This window comes from Taudactylus pleione, unplaced genomic scaffold (assembly GCF_031769625.1).
Source record: "Taudactylus pleione unplaced genomic scaffold, aTauple2 ptg000114l, whole genome shotgun sequence".
In the NCBI taxonomy this organism is placed as follows: domain Eukaryota; kingdom Metazoa; phylum Chordata; class Amphibia; order Anura; family Myobatrachidae; genus Taudactylus; species Taudactylus pleione.
In genome coordinates this window covers 15206060-15232949 of record NW_028284516.1, presented here as the reverse complement: position 1 = coordinate 15232949, position 26890 = coordinate 15206060, and the positions used below count along the sequence as shown (strand labels likewise).

General features: G+C 43.4%; 2 protein-coding genes across 4 annotated transcripts in view; one reads left to right on the top strand and one right to left on the bottom strand.

Annotated features, from left to right (window-relative positions):
• Window positions 1–5720: 5720 nt before the first annotated feature.
• Window positions 5721–11757, top strand: ELOC (elongin C). The gene is made up of 4 exons (XM_088471426.1): window positions 5721–5858; window positions 7810–7851; window positions 9426–9569; window positions 11547–11757. Exons 2-4 carry the CDS (start codon window positions 7848–7850, stop codon window positions 11735–11737), a joined length of 339 nt encoding a protein of 112 aa, XP_088327552.1. The 5' UTR covers window positions 5721–5858; window positions 7810–7847; the 3' UTR covers window positions 11738–11757.
• Window positions 11758–20938: 9181 nt separating this feature from the next.
• TPD52 (tumor protein D52) overlaps window positions 20939–26890 on the bottom strand; it is a 78287-nt gene continuing 72335 nt past the window's right edge. For 2 of the 3 annotated variants that reach the window (XM_088471423.1, XM_088471422.1), the window contains exons 5-6: window positions 24821–24869; window positions 20939–22781 (exon numbers count right to left, since the gene is read on the bottom strand). In XM_088471423.1, coding sequence (XP_088327549.1) covers window positions 22668–22781; window positions 24821–24869 — 163 coding nt within the window. In that variant the 3' untranslated portion in view covers window positions 20939–22667. Of the gene's footprint in view, window positions 22782–24820; window positions 24870–25846; window positions 25889–26890 lie in introns of all 3 variants that reach the window. The other variant, XM_088471424.1, reaches the window with a different exon arrangement.

Sequence of the window (26890 nt, the reverse complement as noted above, 5' to 3'; positions counted from 1 at the left end):
TGTGGGTGACCACCCACAGCTTTTGCGAGCGGCCAGGTGATGGTCGCGATGGTCGTGACCATCGCGACCATCGGGCTTGACGAGACCCTTGTGGTAGGGTCTCGTCTGCCGCAAGCCGCAGTGAGCTTCCAGCTCCAATAGAGCTGGTAGCTAACTACTGACATCACTAGTGATGTCAGTAGGGCCGCCCTCAAACAACAGGCGTTCCTTTGAGTAAGCCTCCGTTTGGCCAGCCACCCCCCCTCCCCGCCTAAAAAATAGGGCGAGCTGTTGATCAACATCGACAGCCGCCCCATTTGTAGAGAGCCCCGGAGCGAGTGAATTTCTCACTCGCTTCGGTGCTTGCGCATGCCGCACGTGCGCAATGCCCCACCATCGACCCGCTTGCGAGCTGGTCTGAATCAGGCCCAGAGTCCCGGTCAGCAAACTCCTAACCGGACCCAGCCAAATAAGTGACAACATAATCTTCAGCATCCAACATCCTTAGAACTGTGGGATAAAGAGCAATATAATACAATATTTACATTTTTTATGCAGAATTCAATGGAGATCAATGCATTATGAATGGAGTAAATGGCAATGTCAATTAGACATGGTTTGCTCAAACCCCCGCTGAAGAAGCAGGAGAAGGCCTAATATCCTTTTCAGAATCAAATAGCTCTCGTATATATGCCTCGGTGTCTGCAGCAGTAATGAAATATTTATAAGAATCACCGTCATACAACCTCAGACGTGCTGGGAACAAAAGAGCAAAGCGTCGACCATGTTGAATTAAATTCTGGCAGATGGGGGAGAATTCCTTCCTGGCCTTGGTAACTTCTGTAGAATAGTCCTGAAATATAAACAGACGGTGGCCTTCCCATACTAAATTACGGTGTTTGCGAGATGCTGACCATATGATATCTTTATGAACATAGTTCAGGCATTTAAATATTACTACTCGAGGTCTTCGGTCAGCGGTGTTCCTCTGTGGGCCCAGACGGTGAGCTCTCTCCACAATAACATCCTGACAACTCTCCGCAACATTCAATAGAGCAGGAAGGGTATTGGATAGGAATTTAACAAGATCCGTCCCTTTAAGTGACTCTGGTAGTCCCACTACCCTTAAATTGTTGTGACGCGACCTGTTTTCAAGGTCATCAACTTTAGAGAGTAATTGCTGATGAGACTTTGTAATGAGACAATCTGCCTTTATGGTGTTGAGCTCATGAAAATTAGACCCAGATACATTTTCAGTATCAGAGACTCTTTTGGATAGTTGCTGCATCTGGCCCTTTAAGGCAGACATTGTTTGCTGAAATACATCTGCCTGTTCCTGAAACATGGGTGTCATAGCCTCTTTAATGGCTTATTCCACCTCCCCATATGTAATAAAAAGAGTCAGCAGTACCTGTAGCAGGTTCAGGGGGGTTCTGTGCGGCAGGCAGTGTGGTTTTGGATATAGACTCGAAATCGTAGCCGCCATTTTGGATTCAGAGGAGCGTCTGTCAGAGCAGTTCCTGTGCGATTTCCCCGGCATTGACAAGGGAAAATACTTTTCCATGCAGGTGAGGGGGATCAGGAGAATCAGTAGGAGCTTCAGGGGACAGATTAGAGCACAGGTTCTCAAACTCGGTCCTCAGGACCCCAAACAGTGCATGTTTTCCATGTCTCCACACTGAATCAAGTGAAATAATTAGCTCCACCTGTGGATCTTTTAAAATGTGTAATTGAGTAATAATTACACCTGTGCACCTGCTGGGTGACCTGCAAAAAGTGAACTGTGTGGGGTCCTGAGAACCGAGTTTGAGAACCACTAGATTAGAGGCTGTCAAACAGCCGTGAAATGCCGAAATAGCCAGGTCCGGAGCGGGTCTACAGCCAGGCACAGCTCACTGCATAGTGGGCGGAGCAGGAAGTCTAAAGCTGCATACACACACAACGATTTTTTTATTGAACGATTTTAGTAAACGATTTTTTCCCTTGAAAAAATTTACTAAAATCGTTTACTAAAGTTGTTCATTTACTAAATGTCATGAACGATTTTTATGAACTACAAACGATTTTTGCATATTCCCTTAATGAAAATCGTTGAGTTGACAAGTCTGACTGAACTACAAACGACAAACTACAAACGTGAACGCGCATGAACGATAATCGTTCATCGTTTGACTCAGAAAGTGAACGATTTTTGCAAACAATTATCGTTAAACGATATCGTTTAACGATAATCATTAAAAAAATCGTTGTGTGTGTATGCAGCTTTTAAGAGTTAAGCTGGCCACACACTAGACCAACTTACATCCAACCAGCCAAATTTGTTGATTGGTTGGAATGAAAATCTGGTAAGGAATGAAAGCAAATGACAATCAGCAATTTGCTCCCAAACACCGGAAAATTAACAAAAACTGTTGTTTGTTAAATGTTTGATCTAAACAATTTGTTCAAACTTGTCTGACGACCATTTTCATCTGTTTTCTGGCATTTAGGAGCAAATTGCTGATCATCATTTACTCCTATTCCTTACCAGATTTTCATTCCAACCAATCAACAAGTTGGCTGGTTGGATGTAAGTTGGTCTAGTGTGTGGCCAGCTTTAGATTTTAGGCCCCCATACATCAGGGATTGATTGCAGCAATCGTGCAATTTGCAATCGATTGTGTATATAAATCTTTCCCTTTTTCAATCGATTGTGGCAATTCTGCAATCTGCAATCGATTGAAAAAGGGAAAGATTTTTATACACAATCGATTGCAAATTGCACGATTGCTGCAATCAATCTCTGATGTATGGGGGCCTTTAGAGTTAAGTGCAAGAGTTAAATAGCCTTGGGCAACAAATATGACACTTGGAACTCACACAGTGTGGTCATTTACATATGACCTACTTGCAATTGGCCTTGCCCAACAAGGTTTTGGGAATGAAATAGGTTGTAAAGTGGGCATGGGCACCAGATTTTATACATTTGAACAAGTAGCTGTAGTTGTGCAAGGGTTAAATAGCATTGGGCAACAAATTTGACACTTGGAATCCATAGAGGAAGGTCACTTACATATAACCCATATGCAATTGACCTTGCCCAACAAGGTTTTAGGCATGAAATAGGGTGGTAAAGTGGGCACAATCACACATTTATATATTTGAATAAGTAGCTGTAGTTGTGCAAGGGTTAAATAGCCTTGGGCAATAAATTTGACACTTGGAATCCACAGAGGGGGTTAACTTGCATATGACCCACTTGCAATTGGCCTTGCCCAACAAGGGCAAGGCCCTTGTTGGGGTGGTAATGTGGGCACAGGGACCTGTTTTTTTTTATGCAAAGCCTATGTGTTTTGTTTTTTTCATGCAAAGCCAATGTGCTTTATTATTTTCATGTGGGGGCCTATGTATGTGTTTTTTACTCATCATGTGGGGACCCCCGCAGTGTGGGTTAATGTGTATGGTTTTTTCCCCCTGTTGGGTCCATTGTATATTATCACAAAGGATTCTGTATGGTCTGATGCAGGAGAAAATCTATGTGGGGTGGCTGCACTCGTTTATGCCAATCCTAGTGATGCCACTTTAGTATAGTATTACATTATAACCGTGTATATATAAAGCTGGTCTTTTCATCTACAGATTCCCTTTTGTTACATTATTACATGTACTCCCGATAATTCACACACCGAAATATGAGGTTTTATTTCAACAAGGGGCACTATATCCGCTTACCAAAAAATGTAGGCTCAGGCCAGCCGTGCCCCCACCGTGGCATACTGCGACCTGCAGTGGGACGACGAGACAGTCCCTGAATAGAAGTTGGGAGTTATGGTTCAACACAAGTAACTGAAATCATAAATTGTGGGGGAAGTCCAGAAGGACAGCATTTTGTACCTGATGGAAGGGGTCATGTTGGCGGGTCTGGACATGTATTGTTGGTCAGTATGTAAAAGCAGGACGATTGGCAGTGACAAATCTTTAAACCTGGGATGATCACTTAAAATTGGGAAATGTCACTTATATAATATAACTAAGCGATATGGATCAAAAATGTAAATGATTATACCTGACTATATAATTATAGGTTTCTATGAAGACGCCTATGTACACACATATAGTACTATAGGGCACCATTAGCAGGGCCGGATTAACAGTGGGGTGACAGGGGCGTTCGTTCCTGGGTTCTCACACGTGAAGGGCCCCCACACCCATCAGGGTTAAAGTGGGCCGGCCAACCTAACCCCAGCGCCACAGGGAGGCTCCATTTGCCAGGCGCCCGCTTAGGTTGTGTAACCAGCGGGTGCCCGGCTCCCTCCCCGCAGCGGCAGCCGGAGGCTGGAGCTCAACTTTTGGCTCATGCAGTGCACTAAGGGAGAGACGTCATGACGTCTCTCCCATAGTGAGAGGGGAAGCCGAGCGGACTGGACGTGGATGGCAGGGGATGCGGGAGCGAGGCTTAAGGTAAGTATCAGCTTTTTTTTTTGTGCAAGCGGCTTACTGGCGGCATTACACTGGGGGGGCATTACTACTCGGGGCATTACTATTGGGGCACTACTACAGAGGTAGCATTACTATTGGGGGCACTAATACAGGGGCATTACTACTGGGGGCATTTATACAGAGGGCTCTACTACATTGGCATTACTACTGGGGCCACTACCACAGGGGGCATGACTACAGCGATATTACTACTGGGGGCATTTATACAGGGGACATTACTACTATGGCATTACTATTGGGCACACACAGGGGGCATGACTAGTGGGGGGCATTAGTATTGGGGGCATTTATGCAGGGGGCATTACTATTGGGGCACTACCACAGGGGGCATTATTACAGGGGGCACTACTAATGGGAGTATTGCATAGAGGGCACTACTACTGGGTGCACTGCATAAAGAGCACCATTACTGTGGGCTCTGCATACGGGGCACTGAAACCACCTACCCTCCAACATGACCCGTTCCATTAGGTACAAAAAGCTCTGCTCCTGGACTTCCCACCTAATTAATGATTGGCATCTGAACTAGGTAATTGATGAGACAGGAGTTTTAACACAGGTGGTTGCAATCATACATTACGTGGGAAGTCCAGGAGCAGAGCATTTTGTACCTAATGGAACGGGTCATGTTGGAGGGTCTGACACCATACCTCCCAACTTTTGGTCCTCAAAGAGGGTGTGGCTTCGCTTTAAGGGGCGTTACCTTGTAGAAAAGGGGTGGAGCCTCACAAAAAACCACGATGATGTCACCATTGGGAGCGTGCAGCAGCTCCCAGGCTCTCCCTACACAGGTTACAGATGCATTGTTGGACATCTGTTCCCCTTCTGCACACCCACTGCTCTGCTATGTGCTCTCCCCAACTTCCCCCCCACCGCGGGACAGTGCGGCCCGTGGGTGGGACAGAGGGACAGTCCCACAAAAACGGGACTGTCCCGCTAAATGCGGGACAGTTGGGAGGTATGCTGACACTACTGGGGGCTCTGCATAAGGTCCCCATTGCGCATACCCCCAGTTTGTCACATTTAATAGGGCCCCCACATGTTTGTTGCCCAGGGGCCCCCACAAACCTTAATCCGGCCCTGACCATTAGCACTAGGTCTCCCTGCTTCACACTGGAATAGATGTAAAACACTTTCATCAATGAAGCGGCTTGGTCTCCGGCAAGATGGACGCGGCTGCATGGTCACGTGCACATAATACATATGCACATTTCTCGCTCTAGTGGTGATCAGGTTCTGCAACCCTGGTCCGGGCAGGGCGGGCAATGCTTCATGGAGCACATACACTTCCGGCATCGTTTTAGGGAGTGACCTTCCGGAAGTGATTGTGATATATTCACTGTGTGTGTGACTGTCGCTAAGGATCAGGCCGCGGCAGGAACACCGGGATCTGTGGCCGGGTAAGGAGCGGGTGTCCCGTGGTTGCGGCTCACACCATAGAGTCCTGCGATCAGTGCAGAGGGGAGGGGGCGCAGGCTAGGTCCTCTCACATATACATAGAGTATTGTACCCAGCTTCCCCCTGGCACACAGGATAACAGCAGCGCCCACATCCATCACCCCAGCCTTACACATCCCTATAGCCAGTATATAGCCATTACATAACCCCTACAGCAAGTGTATAGCCATGTATAGCCCACACGGCCAGTATATAGCCATTTATAGCCCACACAGGCAGTATATAGCCATTTATAGCCCATACAGGCAGTATATAGCCATTGCATAACCCCTACAGCCAGTATATAGCCATGTATAGCTCCTACAGTCAGCAGTATATAGCCATGTATAGCTCCTATGGTCAGTATATAGCCATGTATAGCCCCTATGGTCAGTATATTTTATTTTATTACCAGTTATTTATATAGTGCACACACATTCCACAGCGCTTTACAGAGAATATATAGCCATTTATAGCCCCTACGGACAGTATATAACTCCTACATTCAGTATATAGCCATTTACAGCCCCTACGGCCAGTATATAGCCATTTATAGCTCCTACAATCAGTATATAGCCATGTATAACTCCTATAGTCAGTATATAGCCATTTATAGCCCCTACGGCCAGTATATTCTTATTATCGGTTATTTATATGGCGCCACAAGTGTTCCGCAGCGCCTCACAAAGTACATAACAAATAGGTTGACCAGTGACTTACAGTACATTACAATACAGGACATGAATAATATACATTGCTACATTTGCGACCATAACGCCCAGATAAGCAACAGAGCAAAGCAACCAACTGTTAGGTGCCCTAGTAGGGAGTAAGAAGTAGAGAATGGAGAAGCACAAGAGGGTAGAAGGCAGAGGGCCCTGCTTGCAATAGCTTATATAGTCATTTGTAGCCCCTACGGTCAGTATATAGCCATTTATAGCCCCTACGACCAGTATATAACCAATGGCTGGCATTGTTATATTAGTAGTATGTGTTCGGTTCACCGACCTTGGTCACATGCAATGTGTAACGCAGCCCAGCTTTTCCTTCACTCACATAATATAGTAGCAAACAATATCCATCAGTTCAAGTACCAGCAATGTTCCATGGCAATGATGTTGGAACGCCCGCATCGGCACACCAAATCCCCTGTCTGTGGTGGTAGGGGTTAAAATACACATTTTCTGGGGGTACCATTTGTGTCATATTTATTAACTCTTATGTATATAGTGCACACGTTGCATAGTGCTTTACAGAGAATATCTTGTCATTCACATCAATCCCTGACCCAGTGGAGCTTACAATCTATATTCCCTACCACGTGGACACACAGATACACGAGGGTTAATTTTATTATTTATTTTTTGTCGGAAGCCAATTAACCTACCGCCATGTTTTTGGAGTGTGGGAGTACCTGAAGCAAACTCATGCAAATATAGGATAACATACAAACTCCACACATATAGAACCTTGAGTGGCAATGGAACTAGGGACCTCAGTGCTATGCGCAGCAAGCTAATCATTGCACCCCTGCTGCCCACACGACATTGCAGTGCTCACTGTCATTGCATTGACCCCAATAAGTTTTATTTTATAAGATAATATGTTCGTTTTGTGTATTTACATACAATCCATCTCAGAAAGATCTGTACATGTATGCACATATCTAATATACATTTATTCTATATAAACTATTCTATAAGAACCGTTCTTTTATATGTACAGCTTGTAACATTATGTTTGTATGAATATGAAGTAGTTGCCTCTGCAAATAGTAAGGTAAAGAGGTTTCTATCTTATTTTGTACAATTGAGCATATACATGTGTAAAACTAGAGATGTATAGTATATAACAATGTATACTTCTCAGGTAATAATCAATAATATGACCATCTTGCTTCTGTTTCCTCTGTAGACATTTGTATTTGATATCCAGGCGTGAAATCCCTCATAATGGGTACGTTACATGTTTTCTATAGATCTGCTGTGTTTATTTTAGGTTGAATGGGTGACGTGGCTCTATTCAGGTAACTGCACAGAGATATGACAATGGTTTATTGTTCCTGCTAGGCTGTTTTAGCAGGGAGCCACGCTACCCGATCTCTGAAATGTGCCCTGCCCTTATGGCGGTGGCCCCACTAATACAGCCGTCCCCACCCGCGGGCCACAGTGTCTCGTGTGGGTGAAGTGCTGGTGAAACAATCACTGGCGGGCGAATGTGCACTGCCTCTATTCACACTGCAGGGAGAGCCTGGGGGTAGCCCAGCATGTCTGTGAGTGCTGGGCAGGCTCCCTACAGTGAGAAAAGGGAGAGCATCACAAGGACATGCCCCTTTTCAGAGAGACCACGCCCCTTTTCAGAGAGACCACACCCCTTTTTTGCCTATTCACAATTTTTGATACAATTTTTTTTTTTTATAAATGTTAGAAGAAGAATTAATAATAATGTATCTGGGTTTCAGTGTGTGATGTGCACTATTTTGTGCTGCTGCTTTTCCCTTATGCAGTTTTCATAGTAATAAAATTATTTCATGTGTCCCAACTTTTTCCCCCAGATGTTGCTACTCCTGGATGCACTCTTCCACAGGGTAGTTACAGTATTTCTCCTAAATTACACCCAACCAGTAGTGTTCACGCTAGGGCCTGTCAGAAAGGGGCACTTCAAAGCGCACCTTCATTTTCCTGCTATATATAGCCTGCAGTTGCTTCAGTTTGAATTTTCTTGGAGTTAATTAAGCGACAGTATTAAACAGTACTGCCCACAGTTCTCCTGTCTGTTCTGTACATTGCTGGCAAGCTTAGGGCTTCATCTTGATGTGTCATTTATTATGCAGGGTACACACATGATGATATATTGCTCATTGTATCGATTAGCAATATACCGCAAATGTATCGGTTGGTGTGTACACCCGATATGTCTATGAACAACATTGTTCACAGATATATCAGGTTCGGCCCTGCAGCGCAGCCGATGCCGATATATCTGCAAGATATATGGGTGCATCTGCGTATGTGCACGGGTGATCTGCCGACCATCCGTACACTTGCTACAGGGACAACTGACATTTCAACTGGGCGGGCAAATTTAAATGCCCACCCAGTTGTGCTGTCAGCCCAGACATATCATGCGGCCATTTGGTAAGCGTTGTATAGCTTCCCAGTTGGGTGCTCTGACGGCGGATAAGTCTGCTGACGATCTGTCATCTAAATGTGTAACCAGTGTTACCCTTGTTTTAAACATATTTGTCCTGTGTGAACACAGTAACTAGTGTTCATTCTAGCACCCTGCACGTAATTCGTGAGGAGAGCATATATTAATTTTGATGGGCAACATTTTAGACATGATGTATAACTATAGCTACTGTTGCTGCAGCAATACGTCACATATAAAAGTTTGCCCTTCAAAATTAAAATATGTCCTCGCTGATTACATACAGGGTGCTAGAATGAGCATTAAACGCACATGCCTTGCATAGTCCTGCTAGAATATATTATAATGTTTGCAGTCTAACAACGATTGTGTTGTTACAGATGGGGAAGAGAAGACCTTTGGCGGCTGTGAAGGGCCTGATGCTATGTATGTGAAGCTAATTTCATCTGATGGCCATGAGTTCATTGTTAAACGAGAACACGCTCTGACATCTGGAACCATAAAAGCCATGTTGAGTGGCCCAGGTAGGGGAATTCTGTGCACAATATAGCTTATTTAACTACTTGGTGACCAGAGGCGTTTCGTACCTTCATGAACAGACCAATCATTATGGTAGCGCATAGCAAAATATATCTTTGTATAGGGAGAAAATTTGCAGATTTCGATGATTCTTTTCAAAGTAACGTTTAGCAGTTGGAGCAATGCCAGACGTTCTCCTGTGTATAAATGTGTCTGATCCAATTATAGGATACAAAAACCAATGCTTCTTGGTAGTTAGTTTCCTTTTGCAGGCACATCATGACTGCACATGTCATAAGGGTGGTGGGAAGTGGGTGAAGGAATTGACGTACAAAAATGGGCGTAATGCCATTTTAAAAAAATACACATAGGGGGTGATTCAAAGATGGACACCGGCAAAGCGCCCGATGTTTTACCTTGCACATGCGTTCCAATGTTTACCTCCAGGAGGCGCAGATCTAAATTGCCTGGTGACGCATACAATATTTCTGTGGGCGTTTCTGGGCAGTATCTGGGGCGTGGCTAACAGTGGTGGGTGTGTCTGCGTCAGTGACTGCACCTTAAGACCAAGTTACACTGACGCCAGCGGCCATGGTCACTCGGACATTCTGCGCCTGCCATAGGCAGGTGCTCTGTCCGGTGATTTGTGCCACTGCCGTTGGCCATCTTAATGGGATGCCCATTGGCCTTGGCATTAGAATAAAGATGCAGTAGCGCTTCAGCAACTACGTCCAACTGTGAATCACCCCCCATTGTATGGTGGAAAAAGGACAACTAAAGGCACACATCCACTTACAGACCAAGAAACGACTGCACGATTACCACATTGTAATCGTGCACTCGTTTGACCGTCTGTGCTGTCCCTACACTGACCGAGCAGTCATTCAGTGTAGGCACATCAATCTTCCCCTAACATGGTCTATCTGTCGCTATCATCAGATTGTTCGGCCAATGATTGTTAGAAACGACCAGCGGGAGCGCGCATCACTGGTCATTTCTGACATTAATGTGGCCAATTCATGCACGATTCATCAGCGATTGAACGATATAGTTATCGTTCAATCGCTCATAGAAATCGCCTAGTGGATGTGTGCCTTTACTGTGGTCATCCCAGCTATAAAAAAAATGGCTACTTAGTGTGTGATACATAGAGAAAAAAGTGAATATTGTGCATTGCCCTCTCCTCCACCATATAAGGTATTGTGCTCCCTCCACACTAACACGGATGAGCATGCCCTATAGATTACAGATCCAATGGAAAGAAACCACCAATATTTCCTCCATTTCTCGTCAATGAAATTGCAGCCTGTTTCAGCCATTTAAGCCGCTGTGATTTCATGATGTGAAATTTGTTTCCAGTAACGAAACGTCAAGGAAACCCAAAGCAGTGGTGGCAGCTTACCCCTGTTCTTACCAGTCATAGGACCAAAGGGCGTCACGTTTGCCACCAGTTTTTCCTTGACATATATGGATTAATTTATACATGCACGGGACTTGTTTATATAGACTTTAAACCGATGAATACTGGCATTCTAACTAAAGTACTTTTGTGAAAATAATATATATATCTGGTGGTATTTTAAAATGTGTATTGTGTTCTATAATACACAAAGTATGCCATACACAGTATCTGTCCTAGCTAGTGGATACCCATTAGAAATACGTTAGTATACCTATTGGCGTTTGCATGTCACACATAAGATTACCGACCGAGAGTTCCATGGCTGAGCAGAAGTATTGTGAAGCTGAGCCACCCATGCAGTAGTCTCTTGAAATTCATAGTTATATATAATATTTATTTAAATTCTGAAATGGCATGAATGCAAGAGAACAGGTATAATACAATATATCATCACTGGAAAACACATCAATAACTTATTCTGTGTCAATAAAGTATTAGCAATGGGATGGCCCTGTTTATATTGTAGTGTTAATGTCATTATTATTTGTATTGTAAACTTGCTGGATGCTTTTTGTTGCAGGGCAGTTTGCTGAAAATGAAACCAATGAAGTGAATTTCCGAGAAATTCCCTCCCATGTCCTGTCGAAAGTGTGCATGTATTTTACATATAAAGTACGCTATACAAACAGTTCCACGGAAATCCCAGAATTCCCCATTGCACCGGAGATTGCTCTGGAGCTCCTGATGGCTGCAAACTTCCTAGATTGTTAAATAAAGTAAATTATGAGAAATGACTGTTATGTTTGTTTCTGTATTTAAATCCTCCAGTTTTATGAGTTTGTTTTTTTTTTTTTTTTCTTTTTCATTTTAGCATGGTTGCACCCTTCTAGTATGTCATTATATGCACCTTTACCCAAGCAAGTGGACTGAAAAGCTTTGCTTCTTGGCATATTCGTTCCTCCCATCATAACATGAATAAACCAATGTGTCAATGGTGTCTCCGTTACGGTTTACAGATTACTTTTTCATTATTTGGTGCTGTAGCGTTCTAGGTTATTTTGTTCCATTTACCGATTGTGTGGAAGGACATTAGTTTTGCATTATATAGGTCACTGTTTGTGGTCATTTATATTAGGTTCTCAGTGGTTCCATTCCGTGTTTCTGCTCCATTCACTGCAGCCTGATTTGTATGGCCGCTGGGGCTTCCTGAATCCATCAAGTGTCTAAACTGATGTTCCTGAAAAACATTTCATAAAAGGAAACTTGAACTGTGTTTTAGTGGCTGTGTAGTTCACGTATATTAGGACAGCGGGCACACCCAGAGAAGTTGTTTTTTTTTGTTTGTTTTTTTGGGGGCATTAAAATTGTATTTTATACTAAAAGCAACTAAACCTAAAATATAGGCTGTTTTATATGACATATGTCCTTATAAGCGTAACAATTATATATGTAACATCTGAGTGCAAGCTATCCTGTTAGTATCATTATCTGAGTAAATGAGCCTAGTAAAAAGGGGGGTGGGGTGATTATCAATAGCACTTTACTAAGCGGAGAGCTGCTAGTGTGCACATCGAGGTTTTAACCCTGAAAACCTGGAATTAATTCTGTAGAATGTAAATGGTGATGTGTATCTGGGCGCTACCCATGGTGAGTAGATGTTAACACACTTAAACTTAATTTTAGTGGTACAGAAACCTCTAGATCCTGACCTTAGAAGGAACAAATACCTTCAGAGCCTGACCTATAGAAGGCAATGAGTATGAAATATACAGCGGAGATTCCAAACTTCTACTTGCTGTAACCTCCGTTCTCCAAGGAGCTGTATAAGGCGGTCCCTTCCTGAAGGCAGTAACCAGTGACTGCCTTATACAGCTCCCTAGAGAACGGTTTTACGGTAAGAAGTCCGGAATCTCCACTGTATATTTCAACACCTATCTGGTGAGGCAGCCATCTGGCAAATTGTTGTTTTTAAAATGTTTTAAACTCCATGTTTTTAAATAAGCGATCTGTTATGTTGGAATTACATTCATATTGTTTTCTTTCTAAGGTTATGGGCCATTGGTTATGGTACTTTGCAAGAATATCCTGCAGAATATTTGTACTATTATTTGGAATTATAACCATACTCATTGTCTTCTATAGGTGAGGATCTGAAGGTAATTGTTCCTTCTAAGGTCTGCATCTAGAGATTGCTGCACCACTAAATTTAAGTTTGTGTGTTTTAACATCTACACACACCGTGGGTAGCGCCCAGATACACATGACCATTTACATGTTACTAAGTGAGGCTAGTGCTTTCAAAGGATTACTGACAGGAAGCCTATGGTGCGCAGGAAACAATTCCCCCTCCCCTGACAATTGGAGCTTTATCTTGGTAAGTTGAATTTTTACTTCTTATATGAGCCAACATTTTGTTTGTTTAGTGATTAGTTAATTTTCTCATTAATACTAGATAGTGTTTTTATTTATTGATCCAGTATCCTGTAACTGGTTGGACTGACATTTCCTTAGATTTTGGTTTGGTTCCATTATAATTAGAACCCTCCAGTTATAAAGGAAAACAACCTATTGTCTGATTATACAGTGAAAATACATTATGCTTTTATTATAGCCTTCCTTTTATCAATGGATCATACACATTGAGCCTGATTCATGGGTGGACACAGTGTCGATGTCACACACAAACCGTCGATGTTTCAAGTCCGATTGTATTTGCTCAGAGATGCAGCACAGAATCTGACTCGTGGCCTGAGCATTTTAGTGAGTGTTAATCAGAAGCCGATGTAGGTGCATTGATGAAGGCGTTCAGATGCATGGCATGGAGAAATTGCACCTGCCATAGGACTGGCGCAAGTATCGATAATGCACCTAAATCCGCACAGTGACCGACAACCACTGGGGACACTGCAAGTGGGCGTCTAAGTTGTTTGAAAATGGGACGCGGCATTTGCGTAAAAAAGGCGACTGCTGCTGCCTCCGAATTAGGCCCATTGTGTGTTAGCTTTTTTCATGAATACCAAGGAATAAGTAAAGTTGGGTATACATTTAACAATGTGTTCTCAGCCGATCTGTCGTCCGGCGGGGTTCCCGGCATCGGCAAGTGCATACACACTTGCCGATGTCGGAAGTGAGATCGCCACGGCAGGGGCCATGCTGCATTTGGCAGCATGGCTCTGATAACGCCGACGATACGACGGGAGAGCGCTTCTTCAGTGACATTGAGTGTACGCACTAGAGCAGGGGTTCCCAACCACGGTCCTCAAGGCACACTAACAGTCCAGGTTTTGAGGATAGCCATACTGGAACACAGGTGACTTAATTAGTACCTCAGTTATTTTGATTTAACCATCTGTGCTCAAGCCTGGATATCGCCAAAACCAGGACTGTTAGTGTGCCTTGAGGACCGGGGCTGGGAATCACTGCACTAGAGACTGGACGATGTTGCCAACATGTCGTTCAATCTGGCCGGATCAGATGACAGATCATCTAGTGCACAGGTTCTCAAACTCGGTCCTCAGGACCCCAAACAGTGCATGTTTTGCAGGTCTCCTCACATAATTACCAATGAAATAGTTAGCTGCACCTGTAGATCTTTTAAAACGTGTCAGTGAGTAATAAATACACCTGTGCTCCTGATGGGTGACCTGGAAAAAGTGAACTGTGTGGGGTCCTGAGGACTGAGTTTGAGAACCACTGATCTAGTGTGTACTGGCCATTAGATTTGTAATTTATGTGGTAGAAAAATAAGCCTGTATGTATGCTGGGGATGATAGCTCACCTCTATCAAGTATGGGCTACAATATAGCTTATGGTCTCTCTCTCTCTTTCTCTTATACACTATAAGGGAACATTAATGTAACTCAATAGATTTTATTGAATATAAAACTTAACAAAATTTTTGACAAGTTTTCATAATAAATGGAGACATAAAACTGTAATACACAGACAGGGGAAATATAAAGAATCTCCTTTATCCCCCTCACTGCAGACGAGCAGGGCTTGTTGCCCACATATACAGCAAAACTGCAGCTGTAGGGAAGGTTCCAGTAGAAATTAAAATAAGTAGCGTTACCCTCTGATGCTGATCACCGCCAGGGAGCCAGAGAGACGGGTGCACAGCAGTGACTCAGTCAATGACTTTCAAAGGATGCTGTTCCTTATTAGTTATTAGGCCTGATTCAGAGGTGCAATTTCTCCATCTATGGCTGCCTGGGTCATTGTAACTGCACCTTTGTATACAGTCGCTGACCGGGACATGGCCGCACCTGTTGCCTCCCAGAAACGCTCCCCGAAATTGCATGGATCTGCCTGCAATTTCGTTCTGCATCTTTGACTGGTAAAGATACAGTACATATGTAGTGACCATATCTTTTCAGAGAGCTGTCACCATTTTAAGCAGTTGTAACTTTTAATTAGAAGCTCTCTCTTTTATTGTATATGATGTGGCTGCTGGTACTCAGATTTGTTTGGCAAAGGGGGGCTCTCACAGAATGGCATCTCTTAAGAGTGAAGCCAGGGCTATGTCTAAAGCTGCATACACACGATTTTTTGAATGATTATCGTTAATGATATTATTTATCGTTCAATCGTTGTAAAAATCGTTCACTTTCTGAGTTAAAACGATGAACGATTATCGTTCATGCGCGTTCACATTTGTAGTTCAGTCAGACTGACCAACTGAACGATTTTCTTTATGGGAATATGCAAAAATCGTTCATTACACTTTCAAAAATCTGACAGATAGTCGTTGTGTGTGTATGCAGTTTTAGACTACATCTCCCAGCAAAAGAAAAGTGTAAAAGTTGAGTCAGGTATATAAAATAAACACTATTACAAAAGGGTTAAATGCACAATAAGTGGACCTAACATTGATTCAGGTGTGTTATTAAATGCACTCTGTAGATTAGAAACAGGCTATAGACCATGAAAGTTAGTATATAGCAGACAAATGGGGTTGTAGCGCGCCAGTGTGCAGGATGCCGACGGACAAAATACCGGTGCCAGTTTCCCGAAGGTAAGTATTTAGGGTTGGGCACTAGGGGGGAGTTTAGGTTCAGGCACTGGGGAGGGAGGGATAAGGGTTCTTACCTAATGGTGTGTCGGTATTCTGACCGGCGGGATCCCGTACCCAACTAGACAATAATACGGCACTTTTAGTCGTCAGCAATAGGTAATAATAAACAGCCACTGAAAACCCCATAGATTTTACAGAACCTTGGTGGTAATTATGAGAGTTCTCCGAAGCTTGATCATGGCCAGTATCCTCCATGTGTTGTATAATAGTATATCCCCAGTCAGTGCTGCTTATATAAGGAGCCATCTCTCAACAGTCCTCTGTAAAGGCTCTGAGCCCGATGTAGCTGCTGTGCTAATGCAGATTAGGAGACACTCGGTTGTGAAGTCCAGCACTCGCACTGTGGGTAACAATGTGTTGAAGCCAGAGATGCATGCTATGGCGATGCCACACGCAAGCGGACGTTATTTTCAGTCTGCACATGCGTTCCGATGGTCACCACTGAAAGAGACAGAATGAATTTGGACAGAGAGAGAGGCACTTTCAGTGGGCATTTCTGAGTGGGGGGGTGGCTAGCCAGGCACGGCCATGTTGTGGTAAATGACGGAGTCTAATGTTGCAGTTCCACTGACACAGGCGGCCATGTTCAGACTGAGATTCTGCACCTTCCTAGCTGGTGCAATCTCCGATGGCGTGTCTTAATACAAACAGCTGCGGATTAGTGCCGATTCCGGTGGGCATCTCTGTAAGAAATCCATTGTATGCTCCAGTAGCATAAAGACACAGTAGTGGCTGCATTAGCATGTCCCTGCGTATCAGGCCCAGAGTGTCTGTGATTCCTAATAAGTCCCAGTCACTGTACCATGTTGTCAGCACAGGTACTCTGGGCCAGGTATGTTTCTTTCCCGCTACAGGTCATTTATTTAGAGGCTTGTATGTTTATAAAGGTGAGTTAGGTATCATAAAGTATGTTCATTTTCTGCGTGTGCAATAGACAATGATCAGGTTTGGATCTCTGGAATTAATTAAATGATCACATTAACATGTAAGTCCACTGGGCCTGATCCATCACGGATCGCAGCAGCGTATGCAGATCTGCCGATGGTGCGTACTGTACGTGCAACGCATACGCATCCAGCCCACTACGAAGTGGTCTGGATGTGGAAGATATAGAAACTCTTCTTTGGGCTCAGGGGGCTCCCCGAAAATTCTAGGAGAGTAGGTGTGACTGGGGGTGTGCGTCTGATTCCGCTGCAAGCACCGCTGGGCTCTGCGGACACCACCATCACTGCCCTACGGCCCTGGCTCCTGGCTAGTAGGGTGCTGGAACTGCACCCTGCAGTCAGTATTGCTGTGGCTGCTCAGAGTGTCCTAAAATACAGTCAGTTAATAAGACATTGCGGATCACTTACCACTTGGCTAGGCCACTCTCTGCAGGGGACTATAAAACTGTATTTAAAACTTAAAAATATTTAAAACTGTCAGACATTGTTTTTTTTCAAACAAACTTGTTTTTAAATAACCTAAAATTATTCAATTATTGAAATTAATATAGTTCTTCTCAGACTGTGATAACCGTGCAGGTAAAATCACCATCACAATACTTGTTATATTGGTTTCTCCATACAGAGCTAGTGGGTATTCTCACCTTCAGTAACCCTTTGTTCTGAGTGGTGAAATGAAAAAGCCTTTGTGACAATAGGTGCTTCATCTCTTGATGAATCGCCCTATAAACCCTAACAATTGTGATATTCTGTAAACTTAACGTGGGTACATAAAATGAAACCAGCAAGATGTGCTTTAACTGCAGACTTTCAGATTTCATTTGAGGGGAATTACATCCAAATCAGGTGAATGGTGTTGGAATTACAACTGTTTCTATATGTGCCTCCCACTTTTTAAGGGGCCAAAAGTAATGGGACTATCAACTCAAAAGCTATTTCATGGACAGGTGTGGGCTATTCCCTCGTTATTTCATTATCAATTAAGCAGATAAAAGGTCTGGAGTTGATTCTAGGTGTGGCATTTGGAATCAGTTGCTGTCGACTCTCAATATGAGATCCAAAGAGCTGTCACTATCAGTGAAGCAAGCCATCATTAGGCTGAAAAATCAAAACAAACCCATCAGAGAGATAGCAAAAACATTAGGTGTGGCCAAATCAACTGTTTGGAACATTCTTAAAAAGAAGGAACGCACCGGAGAGCTCAGCAACACCAAAACACCCGGAAGACCACGGAAAATAACTGTGGTGGACAGAAGAATTATTTCCCTGGTGAAGAAAAATCCCTTCACAACAGTTGGCCAAATCAAGAACACTCTCCAGGAGGTAGGTGTATATGTGTCAAAGTCAACAATCAAGAGAAGACTTCACAAGAGTGAATATAAAGAGTTCACCACAAGATGTAAACCATTGGTGAACCACAAAAACAGGAAGACCAGATTAGAGTTTGCCAAACAACATCTAAAAAAGCCATTACAGTTCTGGAACAACATCCTATGGACAGATGAGACAAAGATCAACTTGTACCAGAGTGATGTTAGAGAAGACTACGGAGAAGGAAAGGAACTGCTCATGATCCAAAACGCTAAAAAGTGGAATGTTATGCAATGGCCAAGTCAATCCCCTGACCTGAATCCGATTGAGCAAGCATTTCACTTGATGAAGACAAAACTGAAGGGAAAATGCCCCAAGAACAAGCAGGAACTGAAGACATTTGCAGTAGAGGCCTGGCAGAGCATCACCAGGGATGAAACCCAGCGTCTGGTGATGTCTATGCATTCCAGACTTCAGGCTGTAATTGCCTGCAAAGGATTTGCAACAAAGTATTAAAAAGTGAAAGTTAGATTTAGGATTGTTTAGTTTGTCCCATTACTTTTGGCCCCTTACAAAGTGGGAGGCGCATATAGAAACCGTTGTAATTCCTACACCGTTCACCTGATTTGGATGTAATTACCCTCAAATTAAATCTGAAAGTTTGCAGTTAAAGCACATATTGTTTGTTTCATTTCAAAGCCATTGTTTTGGTGAATAGAGGCCAAAATATGACAATTCTGTCATTGTCCCAATATTTATGCACCTGACTGTATATCTGCAGACTGTGCAGAACATATATGTTCTGCACAGTCTGCAGATATAGACTGCCCAATTAGTTGTAAATGCCCAACCTGTTGTGACGCCAGTCACATGTGCCCACCCAGTTGAGCTGTCAATCACCGCTGGCCCGCGCAGCTGACCGCCCATATACACAGCACGATGCACCAATATATCTGCATATCCCCCAATCTCCCCCCCCCCCCCCCCCCAATTATATAAGCTTGTAGGGTGACACAATTGCGCTGGATTGCTGCTATGTTGGCAAAATTCCTTCATATGAGAGCTTGTTCTGAAGAAAGGTTATGGAGGGTCGTCTGTAAAGTGTGGCCTTTGTATCATGTGAGTGCTGGAGAATGTTGTATTATATTGTATAGTGTTTTTGACATTTGCTGATTTAGTAAATAAAAACACTTTTAGCGTTCAAAAATATCCTCTTAAGTGTTCAATTTGCACATCTAAGTCTGGGTGTAACACTCTGGTGTTGTAGGAGACATACCTGTTATCTTCTGGGCGCTATACCTTCACGTCAGAGACAGAGGACTCCCTAAATCCCAACACAATGAATAACACACAGAATAAAACAATGTTTTACTTTTATTTAACTGCAGACAGCTTTGCAATTGAGTTCCTTGCAGATATGGTAATCTGGCAGGAGGCCCAACGCAGCATCGGATAATCTGCATAACGTCGGCCAGCTAAGGTGAGTCATTGGGTCACGCAGCCGGCCGCTGCAGTTGAGAGGAAGAGGCTAGGAAATCTCTGTCAACCGACCGAGATCCTGGCCTCTTCTGTCCCCCCCCTAACGGCGGCGACACGCCCCTCCATTTCAGGAAACTGAGGTCATCGCCGCCCCCTCCCCGCCCACAAACGGCAGCAGACTGTCAATCAGTGACAGTCTGCGAGCGGGATCGCATACCCGTTCAGCACATGCACAGAACGGGTAATGCGTCTGGGCAGATTTCCAAACATCGGGGACCTGCGTGCAGCAGTGCACACTAACGTATCAGGCCCTAAGTGTCCAGGCAGCAAAAAGTTCACACAGATCACCTACAGGCAATGAGTTCTCAAAGCTGTATCACATATAAAGGAGTGATGGGAACAGGTGCCTTAAATAAAAAACAACAATTGAAGGTAACACTAATGAGGCATGATGTCACAGTCCCATGCCAAATACTGTCACTCGCAACAGCTGCATCGACATACATATAAATTCATGATATACTGACATCAGCCGCACCCAACACGCAAAATGTTGGGGCTTAAGTAGTGATGACACGGATGCAGATATTACTACATAATGTTAGTAATACCCCTTTTACACCAGAGCAAAAACCTGGGTTTTTGCTGGGTCTACCCGGGTCGCAGCTCAATGTAAAAGGGTCCCTGAAAAATAACCCAGGTCAAGTGACCCAGCAATCCAACCCAGGTAGCTACCAGGGTTGGAGCCAGGATGGACCCGGGTAATGGTGCAGTGTAAACAGTGCAACCCGGTTATCTGACCTGGGTCATGCCTAAAATGAGCTGATTGGTGGTTGTGGGGCATTCACCTCCCACTTTTTATGATCTCACAGGTTTAGCAGGGCAGACCTGAGTTCAGTGTGAACAGGGCTGACCTGGGAGTAACCCAGATCGAAGGTGCAGTATAAATGGGTCTGGCCAGAGTTGGAACTATGTCCAAAAATCCAGGTCGGACCTGGGTTTTTGGTGGAAAAGAGGTATTAATGAGCAAATCTGTAAATGAGCAAATATACCATGTAAAATTAAATTTAGAGCAGGTCAGTATGGCCCTAGCTATAGGAAAGTGTCAAGTGTTTGCAACAAATGTTTTGCTTGTATTAAAGAAAAAAACTCATCTAGCAGAACTTTTTATGTAGATTTTTATTAAACTGGCAAGTATTACAAAATTTAGTTTGGTTGTGAAAACATTCCTCATATACAACTTTCCCTACCTCCAATAAAAAGCAATAACCGATATGAATTCCTATTTTACGTGGGAATCACACGCGCAACTACAGAACTGGGAAAAACAAAACAAGCGCAGTAACCCATAGAAGAAAAGCTGACTGTCAATTAAAACCGCTTTACAACAATCATTGCTGTGAAGTAGTGTACATGTTACATTGCAGTGACAGAGAAAGCCAGCAATATTAGAGAGGATTCCACCTGCAAATAACAACTATCGGTACATACCAACCCTTACTACATGCAAAGCTTTACCTTGTTTCTTTCTATCTTGGCAGTAATTATTTTTAGCCTTTGGATATAAGAGCTCAGTTTTTAGAAAGAAAATAACTAGCTAGGCGATAGAAAGACTTTGTTCATAAACACAGAAGGAAGCAAGACACAGAAAGCAAAGTCGTAGGAAACATTTTATTGACAACCGAATATATATCAGATGGGGCAGTCCTCTTGTGGTGAATGCACAGATTATCGGATCACTAAGAACTAGTGACATTACGCTATCATAGGGAATGGCTGTAGTCTCTGGGATAGTGATAATCGGTGCTCTTTACCCCATGTACACTCTCTCACCTGTTTACGCATTAAGGCTTAATGCTATTTGGGGTCCACTGGTTCTATTGGACAAACTAACCAGTGGACTTGGACTGTATTTATTAGACGAGAAGCAACTAGGGTGAGAGACAGCTTGCTGCAAATTATGCTCAATATTGTCACATCTCTTCCCCTATAAATCTCCCTTCCTTATTTTACATGTGGGAATCAGAGAATCATAATAGAGACAAAAGTTAATTAGCACATAAAATATATATTGAGTGAACAACCTTTCCCCTTGTTGCATTACAGCAGTTGTAGAACGGTCATTTCTGAGCGCCAATGTATGAAAGTAACGTTATTTTCTGAACATGAGGAAATCACAAAGCTGGCAGTAATACAGATTAAGGGGCATATGTATCAAAGCTTGAAGTGAGATAACATTTTTGATATATATCACCAACCAATCAGCTTCTAACTTACATTTTGCAGGCTGTGTTTAGGAAATGATAGTTTGGAGCCGATTGGTTGGTGATATATATTTCACAATTTTATCTCACATCAAGCTTTGATACATATGCCCCTAAGGGCAATTATTACAGCACATATTTATTTTACCTCTCATTAGCATCTACACAGTAACTTAACAATCCAGTGTAACACATTTTGGCAGATATAAAGGAGTAATGTGCAGATTATTACGCTTAAAAATTGATCTCTCTTTCCCACCCACCACACATTATTGGGACAACTATACTAACATAGAACATGCTTTTCAACCCATTTAGTGCAAAATAGGTCACTACCTAAGGTTCAAGTGTACCCATCACATATTTGCAGTGGTGCCAGCTGTAGTGGTGTCACGCATGCCCCAGTATGGTCACACATCCCTAGTGAATCGACAGGATAACTATTGGCTTAGCCCACAAAATACCTGCCTCCACTGGGAATAGGCGATGGGTACGTGTCAGGTGTAAGACACAAGGCAAAGAGAACTAGAGACATGGGATATGTCCATTAGGAACACAAGAGGGCGCTCTTGATGTGCTTTCAATTTTCTTGCAGCATCTTTCAGTGTTGGCTGAATACAACGGTGATCTCACTGGGCTTCCAGATCCTTTTCTGTCAGGTCTTCTGTAGCGCTGGCGTTGGCAGCAGAGGTCAGCACCTCCCCAAAGTCTCCTGTTGGTTGTTTGGTGCCACTAACTTTTGACTGTAACAAAGATAAACATTAATGTCCCAATGAAGGCAATACAAAGAGGAAGGACACAGACAAGACTGGAAGCCTGGGGCAGTGCATCAGTCGCCGTTCTTACTCTATACCAGTCTGCTACACTAGAATATAAGTGATAAAAGTTACAATGCTTAAATAAAAGGTGTATTCACCAGAATTAGGTGTACTTGCCTAATATATTTAGCAATAGAAATAGGCTAGATCAGGGGCTGGAAGCCTGTGGCACTCTTGCTCCTGTGGAACTAGACCTCCCAGCATGCCATGCCACAATTTTAGCATGTCCTAACAACAAAACTTGCAGGGTATGCTGGGATCTGTAGTTCCAACAGCTGGAGGTTCACAGATTGCCTACCCCTGGGCGAAATGCTGGATAGGTTTAACAGTGATAGAATAATTACACCAGCCATTTTCTAGCAAGCACACACACAAAACAGTCTTCCCTGCTGTTAGCTAGATGCAATGTAGCTTGGATTTTAGTTACCACTAGATGGCGATGTGATTAAGTTATTTGGAAGAAATATATGCCAAATGTTTGAAATGACGGTATACAAATCGGGAAGCCAGCTGCCTTAATACCGGCAGCCAGCTTCCCGACTGTCATATCCCGGCGAGGGATGAAATGCCGGGCATCTAGATGTAGACGCCTGACATTTCCCCGATGCCGGGTGACCGGCATCCTGATCGAAGAGATGTCGGGTGCCGCGAGCGGCCAGCCGCTTCAGGGGGGGGAGGGTTAGGTTTAGGGAACAAGGGGGGGGACTTCGGGTTAGGCACCCCCCGGGCAGGGTTAGGGTTAGGCTAGGGGGAGGGAGCGTTAGGGTTCGGCACCCCCGGGGGTGACTTTGGGATAGGCAGCTGGGAAGGGAGGTTAGGGTTAGGCACTTGGGGGGGGGGGGGGTTAGGATTAGGCACCCCTAAGGAGGGTTAGGGGGTTAGGTTAGTATATACTTACCTATCGACGATCGGGATTTCCAGCGCTGTCGGGCTTCCGCTGCCGGGAGCTCTGCTTTGGTCGGCCAGGCGCTGCCGGGAATCGAACCGCTGGCCATGTGGACGGCGGTATTTCATACCGAGTCCGGACTGACTGGTCAGATATAAGATGCTGCATTCTACACACATTTGTAGGTAGGGTGTGGTACTGCATTATAACATGGGAGCCAGGCTGTAACAACTGTAACATTGATATGCCATATACTTTTGTGCGTACCTTCTGATTTGTTATCGGTGATGACAAAGTTGTAACTATAAAGACTTTCTTGTGTAAAGATTCTGCAGTAATTTATACCAGCTCAGCCATACTCATGCTGGCCAGGGTATTCCATTAGACTGAGAAGGTGGTATACGGAGTTACATGGGATAGTCACAAACATGTCAGGTAAACTAAAGCAAGATATCCATTCACAATGTATTAGAGTACAAATGTTTTTCTATTCGGGTACGTACACTTTAATAGCCATGAAAATATATTTTTATGTAAATAAAATATTAAGAGCCTGACTCTGAGTTGTGCGTAATGTAAACGCACTTCCGGAAGCCCGATGTGAACAGAATGCCAATGCGGCTTTACATATTCTGAGTCGTACCCATCTATGCCACCGCACAACTCCTCTGTCCGCGAGAGCAGCGCCATCACCATCATTGGTGCTTGCACCAACCCCATACTGGGTGCAGGAGATGTGTCCGAATTTAGCGTCCTTTTTGCATACGCACGACTCGGAATAGGACTCATCTCTTTTTGCACGGCAAAGACCCACCCACAAAACCGTTCTAGCGTGTGCGTCTGCATAGTTGCCAGCTATGATCGCCCATTTTGTGGCTGCAGAGAAACGACTGAGGTGCTTCAGACTCTGAATTGCTCGTACTGTTCGAAAAGAAGTATATGCAGCTCCAGAATCCACCCACGTCATGTGACAGGTCGCTACATGCGTCCGCATTCAGATTTGTGTGCAAACCAGAATTAGGCCAAAATTATTGCTCTCTTTCAATACTGTCACTGTTAAGCCAATATAAAATCGCACCTTTAAGTTTTCCACCTTCTCTTCAAAAGACTTGAAAGTGGGAGAATTCCTGAGGGGGAAAAAAATAACACAATAAAATATTTCACATTGGAGTTATATTTACTAAAATTATCATTCGTCATTTCAACACAAGTAAATAAAGGCTGAATGCTGTGACCTCTTCCGCTCCTTGTAGACACAATGCATTATACACAAAACACTCGGGCCTCTATGTAATCGGCTGTGATTCCGGTGACCCTGCTACATTAAAGCTGGCAATTCGTTTTAAAAGCAAAACCAAGATTTTCAGTTTTAAAACCAATTGCCGCTTTAAAACCAGCAGCTATCTCAGCGTGACCAGTATATCACAGCCTGTTCCATATGGGTCTTGCAGATACATAGCTGCTTTTTTCTTGTTTTATGAACAGTTGCTCTTCATGTAGTTTGCGAGACACTGCGTAGCCCTTGTGGCGACATTTAAATAAAAGGATGATGATTATAATACTTTTGTCAATGTCACTATTGTGTCACTTAAACTGATTGAAATGTTCATAAACCTTCATTTTGCCATCTCATTCAATATTTTTACACGGTCACATGCTTTTCTTCATTGGTTTAATGTTGTGCAGCGTGATATAGACTAGTGATGAGCAGAGTAAAATGGCATCTGTAGCCAGCACGATATGTAAGGGTAATTGTAGGCAAGATATTTTTTCCCTGCACCATGTACTAAAATGATGTTTATATAGGGGCTGTAAGTCCTTCTAACAAAGCATTTGTTACCACCTTACAAGTCTTCTGATAAATCACTGGAATGTAAAGTTTCAGGAGCCCAGATCTCAGTAATCAGGAAATCCCCAACATTAGAGCCACCGCTATTTTTGTAAATGAAAGCAACATGACCTGTAGCGTAATAACTTACCATAATCAGAAACTCAGCTACAAGACCAGGAGATCCGACAAATTATGTACAGTTGTTAGTGGCTGGATATGTATACGATATAATATATGCACACTTCTAACTAGGCTTACAACTCAATACATTACCTCATAGCAGGCATACTAATTGAATGCTGTATAGACCGTATACTACAGGGCAGCGTTAAAGGAAAAAGAGATAGCAAAGAGTTAATCAAAGTAATTTTGGCATGCATCACAGCTGGAAAGATAAATAGGCCGCGTATCAGAACCTTGCCAGCCTGCATCACACCAGCGATCAGAATACACATTTATATGAAGAAATACAGATAAATAGACAGAACATGTATACACGCAGTTTGTAGCATTGTGGGATGTATCGCAACAAAGTAATTGCCATCAAATACACCTCAGCATATACACAAAGTCTTTATTATAATGTGTACAGGCAAAGAAGCACTATCTCAGGCCTACATTACATTATTAGTCTGTACGAATAATCTGGAAATAATTAGCTCTATGTGTTGATTAAAATACAAATGAATAAATATGGCAGGGCACGGACAATTCAGGAAATATATCTATCATTAGCTACTATGTTTCTAACCTGTCTGGGCTTAAAGTTTTTTCAGATATCTATTGCCCCAACAATGTCATTGGTACCTATATAATCCAAGCACCCGCTCTGTTACAGTAAGCAGGTAAGTGGCTGCATCACCTCTCTAATTTATAGTCCTGACCGCTGACACATGAATAAGGGGGAGATGTACTAAGCCTTGGAGAGAGAAAGTGTACGGAGATAAAGTACAAAAGCACAAACCATTCTGTCACTTTACAGGTTGAGCTTGAAAAACTACAGTTAGGTGCTGATTTATTGGTACTTTATCTCTCTTCAAATCCGGAATAGTCAGCACAGTTGGTGTAATGGTTAGCATTACTGCCTCACAGCACTGAGGACTAAAGGCTGTGTTGGGAATGGAACCTAAAGGTGTGGAGTTTGTATATTCTTCCTATGCTTGTATCCGCCAGGTGCTCCGGTATCCTCCCACAATCCAAAAATATACTGCTAGGTTAATTGGCTCCTGACAAAAATGAACCCTAGTGTATATGTGTGCGCATGTACATGTGGTAGGTAATAGGGATTTTAAGCTCCACTGGGACAGGGACTGCTGT

What these genes read in the sequence shown, in the direction of transcription:
- ELOC (XM_088471426.1), top strand. An exon ending in AGCCATGTTGAGTGGCCCAG is followed by an intron (nt 9,570 to 11,546) that starts GTAGGGGAATTC and finishes TTTTTGTTGCAG; the next exon opens with GGCAGTTTGCTGAAAATGAA.